The 23,925-nt window shown below is 47.1% G+C and overlaps 1 protein-coding gene and 2 long non-coding RNA genes across 4 annotated transcripts; 2 read left to right on the forward strand and 1 right to left on the reverse strand.

Annotated features, from left to right (window-relative positions):
- The first annotated feature begins 360 nt into the window (after positions 1-360).
- LOC146544881 (uncharacterized) lies at positions 361-6,860 on the forward strand. The gene is made up of 2 exons (XR_014881895.1): positions 361-2,085; positions 5,030-6,860. It is a non-coding gene; the product is annotated as an uncharacterized LOC146544881 (long non-coding RNA).
- Positions 6,519-11,323, reverse strand: H3-3A (H3.3 histone A). Its single transcript, XM_085219147.1, has 3 exons — positions 11,182-11,323; positions 10,162-10,315; positions 6,519-7,169 (listed from the first exon to the last, which is right to left on the reverse strand). The coding sequence occupies exons 1-3, from the start codon at positions 11,307-11,309 to the stop codon at positions 7,041-7,043; spliced, it is 411 nt and encodes a 136-aa protein (XP_085075273.1). The 5' UTR covers positions 11,310-11,323; the 3' UTR covers positions 6,519-7,040.
- On the forward strand, positions 9,488-21,796 carry LOC146544882 (uncharacterized). Of its 2 annotated transcripts, XR_014881898.1 has the most exons (3): positions 9,488-9,614; positions 18,808-19,026; positions 19,460-21,796. It is a non-coding gene; the product is annotated as an uncharacterized LOC146544882 (long non-coding RNA). The 2 variants fall into 2 exon arrangements; XR_014881897.1 differs by having other exon boundaries at positions 18,808-21,796.
- Positions 21,797-23,925: the final 2,129 nt, after the last annotated feature.

Below are 23,925 nucleotides of genomic sequence, written 5' to 3' on the forward strand. Positions count from 1 at the left end.
AAGAAAGATGACCTGGGGATGAACAGGCAGGTCAGCTTCATTTTGATCACTGGGAAAGTGATGAAACCATTTCCAAGCACACAAAGGAAAAAAAAAAAAAAGTCATAGACATAGCATGAATTCACAGAGGGGAAGTCTTGCTTGACCAACCATCAGCCTTCTTAGCAGCAAAGACACGTTGCTGACTTGTGTTCAACTCAGCGTCCACCAGGACCCCCAGGCCCTTTCCAGCTGGCTGGCCCCAGGGGTTGCCCCAGGGGTTGTTCTGCAGATGCAGTGCTTTGCCTTCTTGAACTCCATGATCCTGTCTGTTCAGCCTGTTGAGGTCCCTCTGGATGGCTGCATCGCCCTCTGGTGAGTCAGACAAGTCCTGTAGTTCTGCCACCATCACTTCACACGGAGCAGCTGTCGTTTGTACCGTTAGATGGGGCTGTGGTTAAAGAATCAGGATTTGGGAATTAGAGCTTCAGAGCCTGCCGTGAGGAAAAGTGGAGAGGATGAGTCTCTGCCATTGGTTCTGCCTTCCCAGTGCGGGATGGGAATTTCAGAGGCCTGAGGCACCACAAGAGCAGTGGGCCTGCCAGCCATGGAGTTGGCATTGGGTGCCCAGGGGGAAACCTGCATGGATTTGAGGTAAGCCAGCATGCTGTGCCTGCAAAGCACCATCTTGAGGGATGGTTTGATCACGGGACATTCCTTCCCCAAGGGCTCACATGCTCAGGACGTGACTGCTGCCACTGGAGATCCCTTCTTCATTTACTTATTTCCTCACTATGGTGTGGTGATCAGTAGGCACATCAGGGTGAGTAGGAGTAGGGCGGTCACCGTGGGAATGCCTCCACCATGGCTTCTTGTTGTGCCTGGGCGCAGGGGGATTTCTGGAGCACCAGCAGGGCCTGAAAGTTATTTTGTGGTGTTTTTTTTTTTTTTTTTTTTTTTTCACTGGCTGTTTAATCCCAAACAAAGGAAATGGTAGGAAAAGCCACAGTGTTGTCAGCAGCAGCCAGGCTCCTGGCAGCACTCCCTGTTACCTCCATTATTTTGCAGCCACATCCCAACAGCAGGCAGGAGGGGGAGGAAGCTCTGTCCTGCCCCAAACCTGTCCTGCTCCTCTCTGCTGGAGGGGCAGAGGGCAGTGGGGGGCATCCCTTGGAGCAAGGGCTGTGCTGGGACCCCCAGGACTACCAGCAGCCTGGCCATGGTGAGCAGGAAAAACAATAGGAAATGGAGACAAAGCCTTTCTGCTGTGTCTCCAGAGTCACTTTCCGCAGGGGAAGCCAGGGCGGTTTTCCAGGCGCTGGGGGGCCGGGATGGGCTGCACCTGGGACCTGGGTGTTCCCACAGGACAGCCACCTCCTCTGCCCTTCTCATCCTCAGGCCTTGTCACAGCCAAGTCCCAGGCAGGACAGGACGGGAGGTGTCACTGCACCGCACCAACATGTGAATAAGCTGTAAGGCTATAATGGTTAATGCTTTAGTGGAGTCAAAAGCTTTTTTGGAACCATCCTGGTGTCAAGAATGCAACATGGTTATATCTTGCTAGAGGTCTCGCATACCACCTCCAAGGCACTTGGCCATGCACAGCAGAGAGGAAAGCAGAGGTGAATCATGACCCAAGGCCCCCTTCCTCCTGATGCTGAGGCCTTTGGTGGCCAAAAAGCAACTCAATCTTTCAGGCAACTATTTTGGATCCCACTGACCTCTGCTCTGTGTTCCTAGCCTGCCCTGCTGTCCCTAGCTAGGTGCTGGAGATGCTCTGTTCCCAGCAGCTGACAAAGAGGGACAGGGGCCCAACTGTGAAATGTGGTGGTGTTATCATGGTTGTGATGTCTGGTTATTAAAGATGCAGGGGGAGGGAGCATGAGGGATTCCTGCCATATACCTCCATGGATGTCACACTGCTTAAAGCAGCATAGATAGTAACAGGAGAGAGGCTGCTGGAACCAGTTGTGCTGAATGGACTCTGAAGCAACGAACCTGGTGCAAAGGAAGGATGACCCCTGAGACCAGTATGGAGAAATATGGGAAGCCAGCTCTGCTTTGCATTGAGGAGTGAGCTACCTCCTTCTTGCAGTGCACAGTCAGGTACAGTAGTATTGGTACAGTAGTATTTATAGTCTCCCCGTTAATGAGGCCACATTTACACATTAATTAGCTCTTGCTTAGTGCCTAGAAACTCCTGGTGTACCCACAGCAGTTGGCACATTCCAGTGCCCATGTGTAAGAGCAGGATGGTCCCAAGTTGGGTACAATGGGCTGTGACCCTCCGAGCCATGCTGTGTAACCCTGGAGAACAGCAGCAGTGAGGAGGAGAAAGACAGGGTCATGCATGGTCCCGGGTCAGCTGCAGCCACAGAAGGCCCAGGGCAGCCCGATGAGCTGCCCTCCTGAAGCAGAGGGTAAAGGAGCCATAGAAGAAAAATAGGTGGTAGCTGCTTTGCTACACACTGATTTCCCATGAGAATTAATTAACTCTAGTTAAGATATATGTTTTTTCATGGAATTATGCTTCAATTAGGGCCAGCTGCTTGCTAGTGCCATGTGGAGCCAAAACTCTCAGCCCTTGGGGTCAGTTTGCCCCTCCCAAACCCCTCATGGCTACTGTCTCCAGCACTGTGCACACTGCAGGGCTGCAGGAACCAGCAAGGATGGGTCTCTCAGCCAGGAGAGCACTGTGCCATTTGGGTTTAAAAAAAAAAAAAAAAAAATCCATTTCCTCAGCTGCCTTTTAAGTAAAGTGGGTGCACTTCCTGCTGTTTGAAGCTGTTCAGTAGGGCAGTTACATCTTTACTGACATCTTCACTAACAGTGAAAGCATCAGGGAGCTCAGTGCCGCTCCTGGAAAAAGAATCCCACTGGCAAGGACTCCCGCATCTGCCCCAAGGAGCCCCAGCACAACCTGTCCTAATATCTGCACCCTGCAGGGGTGAGAGCAGTCACCTCGCTTTTAGGCGAGTGCAGGGAAGGCCTGGCAATGATGCAGCTTGCCTTAGGGGGACTTACTCTGGGGTACTGCAGAGCCTCCACAACCTGCAGGAGCACCTCAGAACCAACAAACTGCTGTTAAACCAACGGCAGAAGTGGCCAGCGCGGGACAGGACAACAGTGCCCTTTAATTCACAGCTCTGCCTTCCTCTCATTTGCACTGGGCAGGGATGTAAAGGCAGAGGGGAAAAAGTGCCTGATGCCAGACTGCCTAGGGAGACTGCTGAAGTTGGGCGTTTGTAGTTGCTGCTTGTCAAGCCCCACCTTTGCAGAGCTTGAGGCACCTCAACCCTGAGGAGCTTGCAAAGCACTGGCTGGGATCACACCATGACAGGGGACTGTTTTGGCACCTAATGAAAGAAAGTGAGAAAGAGGGCATCGTTTAGACACAGCTCCTTGAGGAGGGAGAGCAGAGGATGGGAAAAGGCAGGGGGGCTGCTCTTCATCCTCCACCACCCATGCCCCTAGTCTGTGATGCTGGTGTCACATGTGTCACCAAGCACCTGGCTTGAAAATATCTTACTTTACTGCTGTGAACTTCAAGGCTTCTCTGTTAGTGTTTATTAATTTACTGAATAAATAGTAGCAAGGTTCAGTACTGTCTGTGGCTTTGGCTGCTGCTTCTACAGCGTTCAAAGCAATTACTGCCATGAAAGCAAATGGTCTATTTAGTGGGGGAATTTGTAGGGTAGAAATGAGATCAGATTCCTGAACAGATGTGCCCTCCTCTAGCAGGATGCAGTGCCTGGTAGGCCTCAAGCTGACACCAGGCAGAACCCCTCCCTGCTTTCCCCAGCTGGCTGTGATATCAGAGCCAGTCCTCTAACTCTGCAACAAGCACAAGGAGCTGTCAATTTAAAGCATTTTGTCTGCCAGGGATGGAAAAGAGGAAGGATTCCTTTGTTGTGGGGGCAGGAAGTAGCACCAAAATACACCTCCCCTCCCCCCAAGTTCTCTAAAAGAAAGTCCCTCAAACAAGGAAAAAGCTGGGCCCCCAGTAAAGGCACAGTGACAGTCCTGCACCAGCCCTGCACTGCTCCCTACCTGCTTCGTGGCTGAGCCAAGACCTGAGGTCTCAGGGCTGCACATGCCAGGCCTGGCAGCTCTCCCAGCCCTGCACTGGCTGGCAGGGACTGCTGGAAGCTGCCCAGCCTCCAGATGCTGCTCCTCAGCAGGAGCTGGTCCTGGGGCGCAACCAGCTGGGGGCTCCTTCCATATCCAGGGCTCTGCTCCTTCCCCAGTGGCATTCACACAGCCCTGTGTCAGCCTGGCAGCCTTTCCATCACATGGATCATAACATCACAAAAATGGTTTGGGTTGGAAGGGACCTCAAAGCCCACCCATCCCCCAGCCGTGGGCAGGGCAGTCCCCCCACCAGCTCAGGCAGCCCAGGGCCCCATCCAACCTGGCCTGGAGCACCTCCAAAATAACTAATTTTAAAAAAGCAAAGTCACCTTTCATACCATCCTTCTTCCATGAACCCCACCTAACCAGTATCAAACAAGAGATCCATCTGAAATTAGACTCTTTGGACACATCAGAGATGAGATGGTGCACTCAGGGCAGGGCGTTGAGAGAGCTGGAGCTTAAATAATTTCTTCTGTGACACAGTGGAAGAAAATTCATCAAACTTGAAAAGACAAACGAGGACCAGAAATGCAATAGCCAAAGATTCTACAGAATAAAACCAAGACAGCACATCTGGTCTCAACAGGCATGTGCACGTGGCCTCTCCAGTAGCCTGACTGAATGTTCCCAAGTAGCAGTGCCTACACCTAAGCTGTAGCACCGCGTGCTTAAGCACTGTTGCCTATGTAATTCCTGATCCTTTGGTCTTTTCCCTTAGGAATTTCTCTAGCTTGATCACTTTCCCTGCATTGTCATTGTCCCGAATTTCTCTTTCAAAAGGAGGAAGTCAGTTTTTCATTTGCATACCAGAATTTCTAGATTTATTTCTCTAATCTAGATATAAAAAAAACTTCAGTCCCTTTATTAATGCTTCCATGTTATTAATAAAAGAGCAACGAATTATTTTTTTGTGCAGGTGGTTGCAACATTGTCAACAGATGCATGAAGCAGTTCTGAAGTAAAGGACAACACAAGTAGATAACAGCTGCAGATGTGCTACATTCAAATGCATTTGTATCAAGTTTAACAGGGCTATTACCAACTTGACAGGAGCAAAGTCTCAAGTAAGTTAAACCTCAGTTACTCACCTTTTGTATGTGCTGTTCTGGATGCTCCCAGACAAATGCTCCTTATTTTTACTTTGTGGCTATGAACTGCTTGGCATCAGAAGCGTGTGATCACGTTTTGCCTAGCATTAGTTCTCAATGTGACAAACTACTCCATTAAAACAGACTTTACACAGCACAACCCTGGTAGACAGCAAGTTATGAATAATGTGATTTATTCTGTAATTTTGGGCTCTGTTCAAGATACCAAAGCAGAGAATACTTCTCTATTAATCCTCTTTGGAAATCTTCAGACAACCTCACTCGTGTGCTTAGAGCTCACTCAGAATTTCTTGAAAAGTTAGCAGCTAACAAGCTTTGTAGGGAATCTTAGCACAGAGGTGAAATCCATTCATTGTCTACATTGTTTTCTTCTGTAGAGACACCAAGAAACACACCACGTAACTCATTTTCAGACATCAGAATCCATAACCAAGTTTCAGGTAAAAAATTACAACCACATTTTAACAGAATGTGACCTCAGGTGTACATTTCTTCACAGTGACTTTCATCAGTGATTGGAGGGATGCATATAAAAAAAAATTAAGTTTCAAACGTATGTTCCTGCCTAAGAACTGCTTCTATAAAGTACTGTAACTATGAAGAAAAAAACAAAAAAAAACACCATTATGGTTTTAATTTTGGGTGGTCCTGAGCAGAGCCAAGAGCTGGACTCAGCAATCCCTGTGGGTCTCTTCCAGTGTGGGATATTCTGTGGTTCTGAAAGTGTCTTTTTGATTAGAACGTACAACGGGCACTAATTGTGTGTGGGCTCGGCTCTCAAACGTGCTGGAGGATGTCAGTGAAACAGAAAGGAGGTAGTCAACCAAGAAGCCAATACCTACACACCAAGAAACCAGATAATGGAGTGTAAAAAGCTTTAATAAAAGCAAACAAAACACAGCTTGCACTGCCTGCGCTGTCTGGTGAACCATGAAGAACAGAGAAGGTTCCAAACTTGCCATTAACACGAATAAGAGAGGAATCTGAACAGCAACAAAGCTTGCTTTTCCTTAGCTCTATTACTAAGTTAGGGAGCTCATTTCAGCTCCAGACTTTACCCAGCAATATATACACCAAGCTTGCAGACAGATTTAAAGCTCTGAAAAAAGCCATTACATATGCAGTACTTCAGCCAAGGTAGCAACCCTTGTTTGTTTCCTAAACCTACTGGAAGTACTTGGACCACAAATGGAAGAGAAAAAGGGAAGGGAAAAGATGCACCCAGATACAGAAGGATAATTTTTTAATCAAATATAACCCAAACGTAACGTTTAAGAATCAAGACTAAAACCAGGCATCATTTAATGTATTTTAATAGCAAACTTACAGGAACAGCACAGAAGACAGACAACATTAAAAACATGTACTTGCATGTAGGACAACTCAGTTAGAAAAGTATAGTGAATGGATGGAAACTACTGTATGATAAAAATGCTACAAACACCATTTAGTTGCCATTGGTAAGAAATTTACTTGTTTAAAAAAATCCAAATGCTGGCATTGTCCAGAAAAATTTGACAGGCTTATTTATACTTTTTTTTCTTTTTTTTTTTTATAAAGTTGAATTGTTGAAACTTGTTCACTCAGACATTTTTTTGACCGCATTAAATGTTTTGTCCCCTCGTTTATATTAAAAATCCACACACAAATGAAAATGGAAAAAAACTTGCCAATACCCAATTCTGTCCCCTATTTTTCCATTTGCAACCATATACTTAGGTACCTTTTAACCCCATGGAAAAAATATCTAACGTTCATTACTACCAATAACAGGAAGAAGATTTTGCTTCGAGAATGACAAACCCATCATGGTGAAGTTTAGGCACGCTCCCCACGAATGCGGCGTGCTAGCTGGATATCTTTTGGCATGATTGTGACACGTTTGGCATGGATAGCACACAGGTTGGTATCTTCAAACAGGCCAACCAAGTAGGCTTCACTTGCCTCCTAGTATAGAAGAAAAGAGTAAAGAACACTTTCACTTTCTGAGTATGAGGAAAAGAATTCCAAGTACAACATAACACAGTATTGAGTTTGAGTTTCTATCTCTATTAATACACATCTAAAGGTTGAGAATTTCAAAGAAAAAAAGTCTCCGTTTTCACATAAATTATCAGATACACTCTATGTCAAAGCTGTGTACTAATGCCATTTGGTGAGGACATCCTCTGGAACACAACTGAATAAATGTTGTACAGCACTCTCACAAGATAAGGGACCATCTTATCAAAAGGTGAGTTTGTTTAGGAACTTCTCTTTTTAAAGGCTGGCTTACATCATTTGAGTTGCTCCTCTGCTCTTCCAGAGTAAGAGCTGCTGAGCACCTGGTGCAATTGGCTGTTGCTAGGGAAAAGAGGAGGCATTCTTTCACAAGAGGCAGTGAAGGCACAAGGCTCCTCGCTGCAAGATCTGTGGCTACTGAGAATGTTGCTTAATTCTAAAGTCACAAACTAACAGAAAAAACCATATGGAGAATTATTAGATGTAAGGAGACAACACCTTTAACTCAGAAACTCCTTCCATCACCAAAAGCAGGACAGCAGTCTGAAAACCACCACTAGACAGCTCTCCTTTTCCTATAGTCTCTTCCTCCCTGTATGGGAACTGTTGAATCACAGCCTAAACCACTGATTAACACCTGCAGACAAGACCCAATCAGCCCTGGGAGTACAGGTGAAGGCAATTCACGCTGAGGTGGAGCCAGGCTCCACCTCTCCTGAACCTCATTTAAGGGCTTACTGCTACTGTGGAAGGGTCTCCTTCTGGAGATCCCTCCTCTGTGAACCTAGATCCTTGGAGACAGGTGAGCAATCTTTTCCCTTCCTTTGTAACATCTTTCTACTCTGCTAGTCTTTCTACCATTACACTCTCTAAGCATCATCCGCTTGTTTGGGGTGTGGAGGGCACAGCCCTGTTAATACAGAAGGCTCTCATACTTGTGAATCCCAGGGCCAGCACCTTAGGAATGAAAAGAACAAGCCCAGTCCTAGCAAAATCACAATCCTGTCCTTGTTACTATGCCACTGCAGGCAGGATCTGGGGTTAGACAGATGCTCACTTAGACCTAATTATCCTCCTGGCTCACTTTAAGCTTGCTGCTAATTAGGCCTAGCACAGCAATGGTAACTGTTTTGACGTTCTCAGGTTGATTCAAAATTCCAGCATCTCACAACCTCCTAAGAAACATGCCAACATGACTTGGCACACAGGGTGAGCGGGCAAAAATGATGGGATTAACTTCCAAAAAGAAGTCTGAGATCCACCCTCTCAGAATACATCCAAAGCAACAGCTTATGTGAACTGCAAAAAATCAATTAAGTTACATACAACATTTAATTAGAAGAAGAATATTTACTACAGATGAGGACTGTAGTACTAAGTTACTTCATATTCTGTGTTATTCCAACACAGTTCTGCTAATCCACTACATGAAAAGTTAAGAAACTTCACCAAGTAAGCCATACATAAATAATACAGTACTGAAAGGGTTAAGGCTGGGGTTGTTTTTCTTTTTCTGAAATATGCAAGTAGGAAGCACTATGAATATTCCACAAACAACTTGTGTACCAACAACTGCTTAGTGCACAACCAGGAACATTCAAGCTAGTATTCTGAAGATGCATCAACTACAGTCTAAATGTTAGCAAGCAATTCCAGTTTAGAACAAAACAATGTAAACACACATCAATAAACCTCAGGATGGAAGAATTACCATATTCACAGCCAGGAGTGAAGTCAGAACTCCAAAAAAAAAAAGCAGCAACCTTGGAAATGCATGCAGTCACCTTTCAAAGCTAAGCATGTGCTCAAGTTTGTAGGACCTCATGATGCACGTTTTGGCCCTTTCCAAGTGGAAGCCAATAGTCAGAAAGAGAGCTACTCTACAGAAAAGAAAAGACACTCTACAACTAGGTTTTGGAATCGGGAATATATTCCTATCATGAGAAAATTCTCTCACTCTCAGAATAACAAAGCCTTGGAGGAGACCTAACAAGACTAAACTTTTGGGCACTTGATTTGGGAAGCACAACCACATGGCTGGAGTCCATCAGTTTTCAGAACAAACAGAGCAAAAGGAACCTCAGTAGAACTAATTGAACAGGAATACTGAGTTCTAGGTAGCTTATACTAGACTCAGTTAGACTGTCAGGAATTTGGCTCAGGCGGAGCAATCAATGCTTCACCCTCAACATATTTTAAGTTATTTAACGAACACAACAAAAAATATTGTGCTTACTATAAACCACTTTGCACAAATACCCATTTCATCAACCACTTTTAGATGTGGCTCAGTGAGCTGTTTTTCTTTAACCTGAATTTCAGGACATCAAGCCATTCATTTGGACAGATTGGAACAAGTTCCACATGACAACGCTTTCCATTCTTCCAAAGGTAAGACTTCTGTTCATGTTTTGAACACAGAGTAGATAGATTTATCTACAGCGTCTTATTAACTGTACTATTCTTTTGCTGGGAGAAAGGGTGGGATGGCCAGTTAAATAAGATAACAGTTTGACAGCTGTTATAAGGAGCTGCTGACCTGTCACTATGTCATTTTAGCTGTGGCACCTGAAGACCAACATGAGGGTAACTGTAAACAAAGAATGCACATCACAGTGCATCCTCCATGTTGGAGCTCTGCCAGCAGAGGCTGTGCCCACCACAGCACAGTGCAGCTGGAGCCAACAGTAAGATCAAACTGCCCAACAGGACTGGGGGGCTGAGCCCTGCCTTCCATTTCTGAGGGAGGGTGGGAGCCTCCTTGTCGCGGCATTCACAATAGGAGCAGTGGTGTCGTCACAATTACCATTTTTTTGGAAACCTCTCCCAGTGATCTTGCAGATCTTTGGGAAAGCAGATGGGTGCGTGCTTTAGTACAGCTTCTTGAGGGAGCTGTTAATTGCCATCTGGGCGAGGTGCTGCTCCCAGTACCACTTACCTGCAAAGCACCGATAGCAGCGCTCTGGAAGCGCAGATCTGTTTTGAAGTCCTGAGCAATTTCACGCACCAGACGTTGGAAGGGAAGTTTGCGGATCAAAAGTTCGGTAGACTTCTGATAGCGCCTGATTTCACGGAGGGCCACAGTACCAGGCCTTTAAGAATACACGATAATCATTTAAAAAAGAGAATTAGTATTCAAAACAGAATTCTGCATTACCTTAAGAGGGTTCATGACCTAACCTGAACTGAACATAAAAAAAACACATGCAATTTTAGGGGATGGAAGAGACCTCTGGAGATCATGTTGTCCACCCTCTGCTACAGCAGGGCGCACACTTGAGTGTCCGGGTGGGTCTTGAGTATCTCTATGGAAGGAGACCCCCACAGCCTCTCTGGGCATCCTGTTCCAGTGCTCCGTCAATGTGTTGCTTTCAGTAGAAGCATCCCAGCGGCAGCAACAGGAACTCCTTTTCCGTTTTCCTGTTACTCACCACTCATCTGTGTGCACTCCCACTGTCCCAGCAGCATCCCTCCCCTCACGAGCACAGGACAGCATCAGGCCGCCAGAGGTCCTGATCACAGCGCTCAGGGTGCTGGGCACACGTCCTGACAGTACGCGGCAGGCTCAGCGCAGCGCTGTCAGTTAGCTGGTGCAATGACCCCAGAGCCACCATCCCCACAGTCAGCCTGACAGCTACACGCGCTCAGAGGGACACGGCTCTTCCTGCCTGCTGACTTCACGCCGTGTCAAAATTGCCAGAAAGAACAAAACGTATCTGCTGTATGGCGCAGCCCGCTTTAGGAGCGGTGTTATTTCCCGGCACTCACCTCGGCGCCGCCACTACCGACAGCACGCACTTCTCCCGCTAACAGTGATTTCCGCGGACGCTCCGTCCCGCCCGGCCCCGCTCCCCCCACGCCGAACTTTCCCTGCCGCCCGACCCGCCCCAACTCCCCCCCCCCCCCCTCACTCCCCCCGCAGCCGGGCGGCGCGGTGCCGCCGGGTGGCGCTGCGTACCGGTAACGGTGCGGCTTCTTCACCCCACCAGTAGAGGGCGCGCTCTTGCGGGCCGCCTTGGTGGCCAGCTGCTTGCGGGGCGCCTTGCCGCCGGTGGACTTGCGGGCGGTCTGCTTGGTACGGGCCATGCTGCTGCCGACGTCGCTGCCTTACACCTGCCGCGACAAGCCGCCCGCCTCACCCCGCGGCCGGGGCGCTTCTTCCCCCGCCCTGCCTTGCCCCGCCGCCCCACCCGCTCGCGGGGTGCGGGGGGGGAGCGGGGGGCGGCCGCGCCGCCGGCCCGCTCCGCCCAGCGGAGCCGTTAACCCCAGAGCGCCCTCCCGCTCCTCCCCCCCCCCCTTCGGGAAGCGGCGGAGCCCGCAGCCCCCCCGACCGTCGGGAGCGGCGGGGGGCAGCGGTGCGGTGCGGCAGGGCACCCCCGGCCGGCTCCGAACACCCCTTCCCCCCCCGAGCCGGCCCGCGCCCCTCTCTCCCTCCCGCACCGCGGCCCCGCCGAGCGAGCGAGCGGCCGACGGGCGTCCGCGGCGCCCGAAGGGCGGGGGAAGGGCCGGGACGAGCGCGAAGGGAGAGGGCAACTTTCGGGGAGCGGCGGCCGGGCCCCCCTCGGTCCGTGCGGGAGCGCCTCCCGGCAGCGCCCCGCTCCGCGGCGCCTCTCGCGGGCGAACTCCGACGTCGGCCGCAGCACAAGATGGAAACAGCCGCCGAGCGCAGCCCCGCGCCGAGCAGGAAGGGATCGGTCGCCAAAAACGAGGCGCGGAACCCCGCCGGCGGCTCCGAGCCGCGCGGGTGCCGCTGGAGGGGGGCGGCGGAAAAGTTTGCGCTCGAAAACCCCCAAATCGCGGCGCGATGGGGCCGTTCCCGGAGCGCGTTTCTCTGCCTCCCGATTGTTTTTTATGCGATAGGGGGGAAAAAAAATATGGTCGGTGACCAGAGAAAAGAGACAAGATGGTGAAGCTGAGCAACAACCGCGGGGAGCGGGGAAGGCGGCGGCGGCCGGGAGGTCCCGGGCGGCTCCGGCGGCGCTCCGCCGCCGCTCCCCGGTCCCGATGCGGGGGGACGCGGGGTCCGGGGCGCCGCCGAGGGCCGGAGGAGGCCGCCGAAAGGGGTGGAGGAGGGGGGTCCGGAGCGGGGCCGAGCGGGGAGCGGCGGCCGCGCGGAGCGGGGGTTCCGGCGGAGCGAGCGGCGACGCGGGGGAGGGAAGGGGAGGGCGGCGCGGGGCGGCGGCGGCGGGGAGCGGGCCGCGGGGCACCAAAAGTTTTTGGGGAGGGCCGGGGGGCGGCGGGGCTGCGGCGGGGGGGCGCGGGGCGCGGCGCCGCACTTACCCCGTCCGCCTGGGCGAGCGCGGCTGCCGTGCGGGAGGGAGGGAGGGAGGAGGGCGGGCCGAGGGCGGGCGCGAGGAGGAGCCGGAGCTGCGGCGGCTGCTGCTGGCGGCGGCGGCGGCTGCGAGCACAATTGAAAGATGGCTGACCGGGGTGGGCCGGGCCGCCGCCGGGCCGCGCCCCCGACCCGCCCGCCGGCCAATGGGGCACAATGGAGGGAAGGCCCCGCCCCGGCCGAGGCCCCGCCCCCTCCCTCGGCGCCGTGTGTACAAACACAAAAGGCACGCCGCGCGCCGTGGGGGATTCCCGCCCCCGCCGGGCGCTTAACGGCCGCGCAACGGCGCCTGGCGGCGCGCGGGGCCTCGCCGCGAAGGGCGAGGGGGAAAGACGAGGCCGGCGGGGAGCCGAACCCTCTCGACCCGCCGCACGCGGAGCTGCGCGAACGCGGGCGGGAAGCGGCCGTGCCGCCCCTGGCTTCCGGCCCGGAGCGCGCGGCGCTGCCCTTCAGGAACGCGCGGGCCCCGCGGGCAGCCCCTGGCCCGGCCCGGCGCCCTCTGCCGCCGTCCCGCCGCCCCGCGCCGCCATTGGCCGAGCGCCTGGAATTCCGTGACGTGGCGGCGCGGCGCCCGCCTCCCGGCCCGCCCCTTCTGCTCGGCGTCCTCGCTTCGACCGCCCTCCGTTTTCCCCGGCTCGGCGGCTGGCGGGAACGCGCCGAGGGCGGCCGCGGAGCTTCGGACTTCGACTGTAGGAAATGAGGTTAGGGTGGAGAACGGCTGGCGCGGGCTGCGGCCAGGGACTGAAGCGCTGCCGGGCAGAAGAGGCACGTTGCGATGGAAGTTGTGTGGGATGCGGTGAAAACCTCCCGCAGGAAGCCACCATTCAGCGCAGAGGGCAGAGCCCGTTCGCATTTGGGCTCTATCCACGTTTTCCAAAATACTTCCCTTCCTTGGGAAGCTCGCTCTTATCCTGCTGAGGAGGTTCTGGGCAGGGAAAGGCGTGCATTTCTCATAACGAGTCCTTCAGGCGGCCCCCAGCCCGCTCCAACACCGGCAGAAAGCTTCGGCCCCGGCTAGCATCTCGTGCTCTCAGCCAACATCATCCCCACTGTCGCCGCTGGCTGCAGGCAGGTCCGCAAACAATGGCAGCCACCTCCCTCTGCGGCAGCACAGGTTGCAAACCCCAGGGTAGATGAATCGTACTTCTCCTGAGGTTTGTACAAAGCCGAAGATGCGAGCTCAGAGTACAACAGTTTTCAAACGACACTGCTGGCATCGTTAAGAAACGTTTGAAAAAGGTTTTCACTCTAAAAGACGTTCACAGTTTGTTATATCACCACACAAAGTCCAAGCGGCCTCTGATCAAAGAAGAAATCTTTGTTTCCCACCCACACAAAAAGCACAAAGCAAAAATGCAAACCGCTTTGCCTAGCTCCCACTCAGCAGACAGAGAGGTTCCCTTCCCGTTACCCACGCAGGGCGAGTCTGTGTTGTTACCAGTTAGCATAACAACTTCTTCACGGTGAGGGTGACGGAGCACTGCAACAGGCTGCCCAGGGAGGTCATAGAGTCTCCTTCTACAGAGATATTCAGCACCCGTCTGGTCGTCTACCTGTGCAGCCTGCTTTGCACAGGGGTTGGACTCATGAAGATTGAGGCCTGATGACTTTAATTCAGCCTCCAGCTCTGTGGTTCCTCTCTTTGAAAGACTTATCCAGTGCTCAATCCCCCTGAGCACATGTTTGCCTATATATATGTGCTACTGCCTCTTAATTCCCTGTGCATCATCAAGGATTCTCATATTATAATCTCATTTGTACTGCCTATTATAACATGCACATGCTGCTGGAACTCATCTATCATCCTTCTAATGAGGTCCTACGGAACATGAAAGAGTAAATAACATTACATAAAACAGCATTAATTCTTTCTTTTCCCTGGTCTACCGAGTTTCCTTTGGAGGAAAGAGTGTTACACAGGAAACCTGTACGAAAACACTGTAATGACACCCCAAAGTTCTATTCTCTTTTAATTTGTTTGGTTTTAAGTTTTATTTACAATAGCCTTTAAAAGATGCTTAGTATTTTAATATCCTTTAAAATATCAAGTCCATTTCCTTTTAAAGACCAGAAGTTAAAAACAGCTTTAATTGCCTGATGCACAGCTAAGAACAGAGTTTCAGATGCGTTAAGGTTCACCGTAGCTGTAACCATTGCCTCCATTCTTATTAATCATCTTTGAAGAGCTTGGGTACAATAGTTCCTTATCTTTGGGTGAAAACAGCACATCAAATATTTCACCCCAAAAAAACATCATTCCAATTATACTGACACTGTAAAAACCCTCAACAGAAATTTAAATAGCTTTTCAAACAACTATGTTCTATTTTATGTTTTCTCTCTGACTTACACACTTAATACTGGATAATTACACTCTCTTTTGTTACAACACATGAGATGATAAAGGAAAATGATAACAATACAGACAGGACTGCACTTTTACACAGTCATGGACCTCCCCTCGTCAACAGAACCTCCCCTTCTTAATGTCTTTGTTGAGCTTATACCTTTTTTCTTCCTTTTCTAAGTAGTGCTATGCTATTTTTCATGCACTTAAGCAGACATTATCAGTCTGGAGTGCACTGAAGAGTTAAACAAAACAGAAACAGAACTCCAGCAAGAGCCAGGGAATAGTGTTCAGCAGATTGTTGTGCGGTGGTTGTACTCACCAAAGACTGGAGATGATACTGCAGACTATCTGTGATTTTCAGATGAAATATAACCAAACGGCATAACATATTTTAGAAATATGCTATGAATTTTTAATATTAAACTATGTTATGGCCTTGAGTGAACGACCAATAAAAAGGGAGTTCATTTCCTTTAATGGTAATACGGGATTTTCGAATTTACTGTACCTGGCTGAGTTAGTTTGCATTGATTTCAAGCAGGTTTTTGCAAGTCTTTCTGCAGCATACGGAAGAGCAATTGTCCTGGGGAGTGTCTCCTCCTCCACTTACAGTACCACAAAATTATTCGACTCTTTTTAGCTCTCCTGGTTCTTCACACATGACTACCTTATCATAACAACCTTCTTCATCTTTTAAAAGCATTGCATAGTACTGCGGAAGGAACTAGATGGCTGGTGGCCTTCATCCTAATGGAGACTACTGTAAAATCTTTTATGTCCTGGTACTTCTGTGTTGATAGATTCATTAAAGCTGTCAAGGGGAAACCAGCTGCACAAACTCTAATTGGTTCCAAATAAGATCCCCGCTACTATAATGATTTATTTTGAGTTCCTGTTGTAGTAGAGTTTCATCAAGATGACTTGCCCTAAGACTCATACACGCTGGCAAATAAACCCCTGCAGGCTTGCATTAGGGAGGAGAAAAAAACGGCTCACTGTTTTCCACCACCCATTAAGCTCACATTGGCCTCATTTTGCAGTGCTGTTCTTGTAAAGGATGTCTTTTTTTTTCCACAGTGGTGCCGTATCTAGCCCATGCTGACACTGCCTTTAAAAGCTCTTTCTGTGAGCTACTATTCTTGACAGAACTAAAAGAGTAGTATTATTTATTCCATTTCTTTGCTCGGTGGGGTAATCTCACGAGATATGAATCTCCTCTTCATGAGGGCCCTGGGGATAGCAGCTGGAGTGAAACTCAGCCATGCTTTAATACAATGCAGACAACACCGAGCATAGTACTCAGGCTCCAACAGCAAAGCAAAGCATCTGGTATGATGCCCAATATTATAATTTATTTGTGACAATATTTTGTGGAAGAGTTACATTCAAAATAGATCTGTTTCTTCCATGTAAAACCTCATGAACAAGACTGTCTTGAAATGGCGTTGATGCTTCACAAGCCCACCTTGTGAATCTACTGAGAAAGGTTTTCAGAAATGAAATTATTATTCTGAGGTCTGATCCTAGCACCACTGTCTTTCTTAACAAGTGCTCCCAAATCTCAAAACCTACTTTGGGAAGCCTAGTCTCCTGAGTGACAGCAAAAAAGGGAATGAGAAGGTGGAGTGGCATACAGAACATTGACAGCAAAGAACGTTAATTAAGTTCCTTTCAGTCTTAGGAGGCTGCAGAGTTTGTGGGGTTTTAGAGAAATTAAAGCTTCCTATTTTCCCAACATTCTTTGTAACTCACATACTTTGTAGTCTATACTTTAGTGTGTCACATTTTAAAATCATCTTTATTCATTTCTCCTCCTTTTTTCAAATTTGCATCTCACGAGGCATCTCAGTGCGAAAACTACAGTTGCTGTTAACAGTGCTTGATGCTGCTTGGTACAATTTCCAAATCCTCAGAAACTTATCCAGCATAATTCACACCCGAGCCCTCTCTGGACTAACTAACTTGTTCTTACTACACATTGCTGAGTATCTTCGATCCCAGCTGAGATTTAAAGGATTTGAAGGTATTGAGCTCTTAATCTGGCTTAGTATGACTTTAACTGCATTCCCAAAGACAGGAACCACAGTTAAAAGCTGTCTTAAAAAAAAAAAAAAAAAAAAAGCTTCACATATGCCCATTTGCCTGGTGCTAGAGCAAGAATTAGAAGTTCCAGGCTTCCAAACACACTCCATACCTTCCAAGTTACATTCCCTTTGTGGGCACCTTCACACGGCCCAGATGCTTTAAGAGAGTTCTGTGTTCCTTGTTGTATGAGAAGAATTTTTCAGGCAGCTCCAGTTCTTCCTATTTGACTTCCATATCTTAGCCGGTTGCCAATAAGCCCTAAATCCTTTCAGACAGGTGATAACATCAGAAGTTCATCTTCTATTTTTGAATGCTGAAGAAAATGTCAGGCAGTTGTGCTTGCAGAGACAGGTTTGATTCCCTAACAGCTCCAAAACCCACCAAAACAAACAAACAAGCAGCAGAAGGCAAACGAGAATGCACAAACTTATGGTGTTTTTGGCAAACCTTATGTTCTCTGGGGACTGACTACAGTTTTGTTACGCTAACTCCTGGTACTAATGCTTAAAGCATACAAGCAATGTTATGATAGTAGCTGAAATCTAGCTACCAAAGTGGTGAACATCAGCTGAGTTTAGCATAGACTACAGAGCATGAGTCTCAAAACAAAGGCAGGGAAGAACCACTAAACACCTCAGCAAAAAGCTGCAGGAAAGGTTGCAAGTCTGTTTTCTCTGGGCTATAAGGTTTTCAGGCAGAGCTCCCATGCTGGCATCCAACAGAGGGGCTGTGCTTACACAGGCTAAATCCCCACTGAGAGAGGGAATAATTTATCCAATGCTACTGAAGTCGATGCCATTACATCTTGAAGTTCCACCCTTTAGCCTGGCTCTGACCCACACGGAACATTCCTGGGAGATGCCATCATTTCCCACCTGCAATAAGCACAAAGCACCCTTCTCACTTGGTTTGCTGAAGAATGAGCAGGCTATCTGGCACTACCCAATTTTGGTACGTGGCTCAGAGGGCCATGAAGATCAGCCACCTCTGCAGTATTTAAGATTCTTGGTTATGACTCCCCAAAGATCGTTTTGTAGAGAGCCTGAGCAGGCAAAGGGCTGCCTGCACACACCATGCAGTGAACTCGCTTCAGTCTCTTACTTCTGCAGACCTGAGACATGGAGACGTGGCTCCAGCGACACAAGGCTTCTTCTGACAAACTGTTCCTGTGATTTCCTGCTCCAAAAGAACAATATGTTGGGGGAGAGCAAAACAAACAAAACAGAAACAAAATAAACAAAAACCCCAACAACAAACGCCATCACCAAGACTTTCTGGCTGTGACATTTATACACTGGCACAACTTCTTCATAGCACTACTTTCAGAATCAAGCCATCTGACACCAACTTCTAGGCCAGAGCCCAAGCTAGACAGGATAACGAAGGGAAAAATATGCACAACAGTATCACTGTCGTGTCACTAATGTTCAAAAGCAACCATACGAGGACATGATTTTTCTAAGACTGACATACATATGTCTTAAGAAAGATCCTCAGGGGGCATACTATTCTGTACTGTAAATTCCTCACAGATGACACATAATTACTTTTGTTTTGGAAAGGATTAGAAGAAATACTGAGAGGGGTCCGGGGTACACCAATGATATTCCTAACACCATGCTAATTTCAACAATGTGTGTGAAAAGTTGTATAAACAAAATGGCAAACTATTCCAATGTCAAGCAAACAAGAATCTACTCATGGCTGTAATGTTATAAAGTCAGTGATTGAATTTATAAAACAAAGAGAAGCATTTCCCCCCCCAGAAGTGTTTCTTCTAAAAAGAAAAACGTGCACCTGTCATTATCCATTTGCAGGTCCTCTTCAAGATAGCAGAAATATCTCTAAACCAGAAGATAAATATTATTATTACAAGAAAGTTGTCTGAATGTATGTGGCACTCATAAAGAGCTGGTTGAAAGGAAGCCATATCAAACTCAGCATTCAAAGAATGAGGCTTCTCTATGCTGCAGACTGGATCCTTCAGTTAAGACACTTCTCCCTGAAGCCAGTGGAGCTTTGACAGTGGTCAATAGGTGAGGATCTGACTCATTGTTTTATCAAGGGGTGAACAAATTGGTGATGTGATCTGCTTTAAATGAGATTTATGAATACACACAGTATGCCGTGCCCAGTAAACAGACTGCTAGCCACTCGTTATGTGCTGAACATAACTCAAAATGAGGGCATACCTGTTTGAAGCACTACTTTAATTTTTTATCTTTTTAGATAGGTTCCCTGTGCTCCTCCTTTTGCTGCTGTCCTCTTTCTCTACTTCAATTTCCTTGTAGAATTTCCCGAGGTAAACCGAAAGCAACCAGACGTGGGTGGGGTAATGTAATCTGGGAGCTCCTCCCAACTACTGGAAATGCAACTCCAGTTTCAGCAAGGAACATTTCCAAATCGACTTCCGTCTCAGTTGAAAAGAAAATGAGAATACCTGATCTCTTTTCCTTTTTTCCACTTCAGCCGATCATTTCAAGAACAGTGTGATTTCTTCTGCTCTTGGAGTTCTAGTTATTGCAAGCAACAACATCACAATTGGATGAAAAGCTCACATTGCAAGGGCATGCGAACGTTCAATCTCTGCTGTTTCTTAAGACTTTATAGTATAGAGGTCTGACACATTTATCATGTACGTGGTACACATTTCATTCTGCTCTCTCTTAGCTTTGGACTTTTTTCAAAGCTGCCAAACATTCAGATGCTAATTAAGAAACCAGAATCCAGACTTTAAACAGAGATTAAGTAATTCGGCAGTGTCTCTACAAGCTATAATTAAAAGCAGTTAGCTGCATTACAGGGAGAGCAGAAGTATGGAGGCAGAGACCTACTTTTGGTATTGTTTTCCAGTAAAATATACTGTAAACAACAACCAACCCCTTCACTGCTCCCCCACTGCATTCGGTTAAAATTGATCAGAACAGATCAAATCTAAGCACTAAAACTAATAAGTAAGAGGAAATGTATAAGGTTAAGGAAATCCCAGAATCTCACTAGCAGGGAAGTACCAACTGCAGTATTACCTGGGTTTCTAATTAGCCAATTTATCTCAAATTGTTGCTGACAAATTTAAAATTATCATTGACAACACAAGCAAGGCAGACTGTGGTGCTGATACTCCTGGCCAAACAAAAACAAGCCTTAGTGTCTCAAGTTCAATATTTACATGCACAGAGCTGTATACATGTTTCTTTGAAAAAAAAAAAACACTTTCCATATCCCTGCATAGGATGAAGACAAAAATATGCACACAACAAAGAGAATGCTGTGATGGCCAAAAAAAAAAAAAAAAAAAAAAAAAAAGCAGCTATTTTTAAATCTTAACAAGTATCTGCATCATCATCAACTGTGGTCTATAAGGAGAATAAATATTCATCACAGACTTATTAGGAGATTGATATGTAGGCGTTCACTGTGAGACAATAAGCAGATCTAACAGTCGCCATTGCACTAATACAGGGTCACATAAGTAATGTGATGTCTCTAGTTCTCCAGCTGCTGCTGATCCTGTATCAGGTATCATAACGCACTGTCTCGAGCCATTGTGCTGATGACACAAAAACTGAAGCAGATGACTACTGATGCTTGGCAGGAAGCTGCACCTGCAAATATCAACTTAGATTCATTAGGGTTAATCGCATTTTTGTCAAACAGTATGATGTCAGTATCTGAAGTAAAAAGTGTTCCCTTGTGTCATACAGTTTCTTACTTAGCGTTCTGAGAATATGCACGCATGCTGTCCTGATCTTCTTGCAAAAATAATACGAAATTGCATAAAATGTTTATGGTTTGTAAATATACTATCTGCAACTTACACTTTGAGACACCATGAAAATGTAAAAGAAAATATAGCCAGGTGAGCCAGTCTCTACATACACAACAGAATGTGACAGACTGTCTAGCAGATGGAAAACCAGTTCCTAAAAGATAGGTTTTCAAGTTCTTTTAGTGGCTTCTGTTTTTTAACATCTCTGCACACTTACAATGTTGTAAAAGGAAAATGTATGTCTGTTTCATATTGTAAGTGATACACTTAAAAGTAAGAAACGTTGAATTCTTATCAGAACAACTTTTGACTCAATGTTTGTTAATCTGGGTACCTTGGTGAACAACCATTTCTGTGCTCTTCCCTACCACAGGCATCTTGTATGCACACATTAGAAATGATGGGCCAGTGAGTATCTCTCAGCACAGAGTCTTGCATAATGCGATCCTGGTCTTGACTGGGGCCATTATTAGCTGCTGTAAAGTGCTGCTACTGCTATTAAAATGCAATATAGTGGAGGAAATAATGAGGATGAGTGAATGAATGACCAAATAGCATTTTGATGATTACATATCTCATGGTTCCAGATACTGAAAAAGAAAATCCCTTGCTGCACGTTAGATGAAGTAACAGATTTTAAGCAGAAAATAGTCCAACACATTGCATGTAACAGACCATAAAGCCACATTCAGTAACTCAGACATCACATGCAAGGAATGAAACAAGAAAAGAATGGGTGCTCTGAAAAAGATACCAAAATAGTACAGAATTTTAAATTCTAGCCTTGGTCCTGCCACTTACTTGAGAAAGCAGTATAACCAGTTTGCCTGAGTTTCACTATTTGAAAAGTCGGAGTGCTTCCTTATTCCACAAGGATAGTGTCAGGTTTAATTAATTATGTCTGTAAAATCTTTTCTAAATGAAAAGTGGTAGGCATGATTTATTAATTAACTCTGAAACACTATTGCACAATCAGAGACTGATCACTGTTTTATCAAGAGGATAACATTTTAATAAAATATATCTCAAACTAGAAATTACAGTAACAGCCTTTTTGACTTATTTAGATTTCTTTTCTGGAGAGCAAAGCAATAGATTTTTTATGAGTTCTAGCAGTAGAAGGGTAATCAAGAACAAGAGAAACAGGAACACTCAACCAGCCCTTCTATTGCCATGAATGTGGTACCGGCTAAATGGCATTGCATAAATCATGAGAATAGGACTATACACCTAGTGCTGCTGCCAGACCAAGCTGAAAGAAAACTACCCTTCTACCTATTAGATGTCACTTGGAGCCTGATGACTTGCAGGGATCCATGCGAGTCACCTACATATAACCATCCAGAACTGCGGTGTGGCACTAATAGCTTCAAATTACCTGCAAGTGACAATGTGTGATCTATAAAGGTCTTGATTTATGTCGCGATGACTCCACTATTGTCAGCTCTCAATTTCACAGGTGCACTGCAGCAGTAGCATGCATCTGCAGGCAGGATCCGTGCGTCAGAGTTATGAATGACTGTTTGCTGCAATGGAGACAGCCCTTCTCTCAGCCTCCAGTGGCACCTCTTTTTTGGTGCTCTTTTCCCTGCCATCACAGGGATGTTGTCATTCAGTCAATGCTGAATTCATCAGCATGGATGTAAGAGTAGTACAAAACATTTAGACAAGACATGGATCAAATGACCTGTGAATTACACTGATTTAAACATATCTTCCAGACAGTCCCGTGGTCCAACTCTTTCCTGGACAACTCCATCTATTCTTTGGCCTGTACTGGCAAGCTCCACACCCTCAGTGCCAACAGCCCAAATTTCACAGTAGGAAATGAATCATGCCCTCAGAATGCAAACTGAAATCCTACAAACCTAAGAAAATAGTTATTCATCTGTCATATATCAGTGTAATTCATGTATTGCCTATTATGTTTTAATCTGATATTATATATGAATAAAAATGCCCAAATTGGTCTAGTGGCCAATGACTCTGCCTGTGGCAAGGGGATTGAAACTAGATGATCTTTGAGGCCCTTTTCAACCCAGGCCATTCTATTATTCTTTGATTCTATCAAATCTACTAGAATTCATCATTAGATGGCATTCCAAAGATTTAAGTACATGATTATAAATGAAACTATCAGCATCAGGTGATTCGAAATACAATGTAGGTTGAATTGGAGCCCAATCCAGGACAAAATAACCACAACTCTTCCTGGCTACACAGATATCAGATTTGTACTGTTGCAACATGGCATATAATTCAGCAATACCACTTGCTCTAGGAAGTAAGACCTAAGGGATTGTCCCACCTGGGTGAAAATACTTTGTGAAAACACTGCAGCTAAAATGAAAACAGTGTAACAACAGTGGGCCAAGTTTGACTTGTTATTTGGTCAAAACAAGCATATTACCTTAATTAATTACTCATTTGTTTATGTGAAGTCCATGCTTGCTGGTCACATCATCTCTCTGCTTCTGAGTTTCTCAGCTTTCTCTTTTTTGCCACACATTCTTCAGACTGCCTGGCAGGAGAGCTACATTTCAGCACAGCCCATGCTCATGCTGACCAAGCCGAGCAGCACCTTGCTCCCCTGAGCAAAAACACAGTGGGACAGTCATGGCACCGAGCCTTCCAAAACAGCCGAGCAGCCCAGACATGAGTTTTATTTTGTTGAGGCACAGTCAGTACCGAAAGCGTTATGCTACTCCCAGGCTCTGATACATGCACTCTTCTCACTTCCAAACCATCAGGGTGGCTGAGAGCCACTGGGCCAGGGCTGGAGCAGGCAGATTACACTGCTGCCCAGTGCCAGATAAGCTGCCAGCCCAGCACCTTCCCAGGCACCTGGGATGGCTCCATTGAACTGGGTCTCCCTGCCAACCCCTCCAGGAAGGGACTGGACAGGCATGCTGAATCTGCAGCTTCGCTCAGTGTTCCACTTGCTGCATGCACAGCCAGTACTCAGCCCCCTGCCTCACTGCTAGCCATAGCCATCATCTCTCAGCTACAAAGCTCAGGTCGCAGACATTTCTGATTTTCCACATTTGGGTTCAGGCTTTACATTCCTGCATGATTCACTGATTGAATTAGTTGCACTCATATGTGAAACTAAGAGGATGTCTCTTACCTTGAAAACATTTTACCTGTGATCCAGCCCTGGTGGCTT

This window comes from Meleagris gallopavo, chromosome 2 (assembly GCF_905368555.1).
Source record: "Meleagris gallopavo chromosome 2, MGAL_WU_HG_1.1, whole genome shotgun sequence".
NCBI lineage: Eukaryota > Metazoa > Chordata > Aves > Galliformes > Phasianidae > Meleagris > Meleagris gallopavo.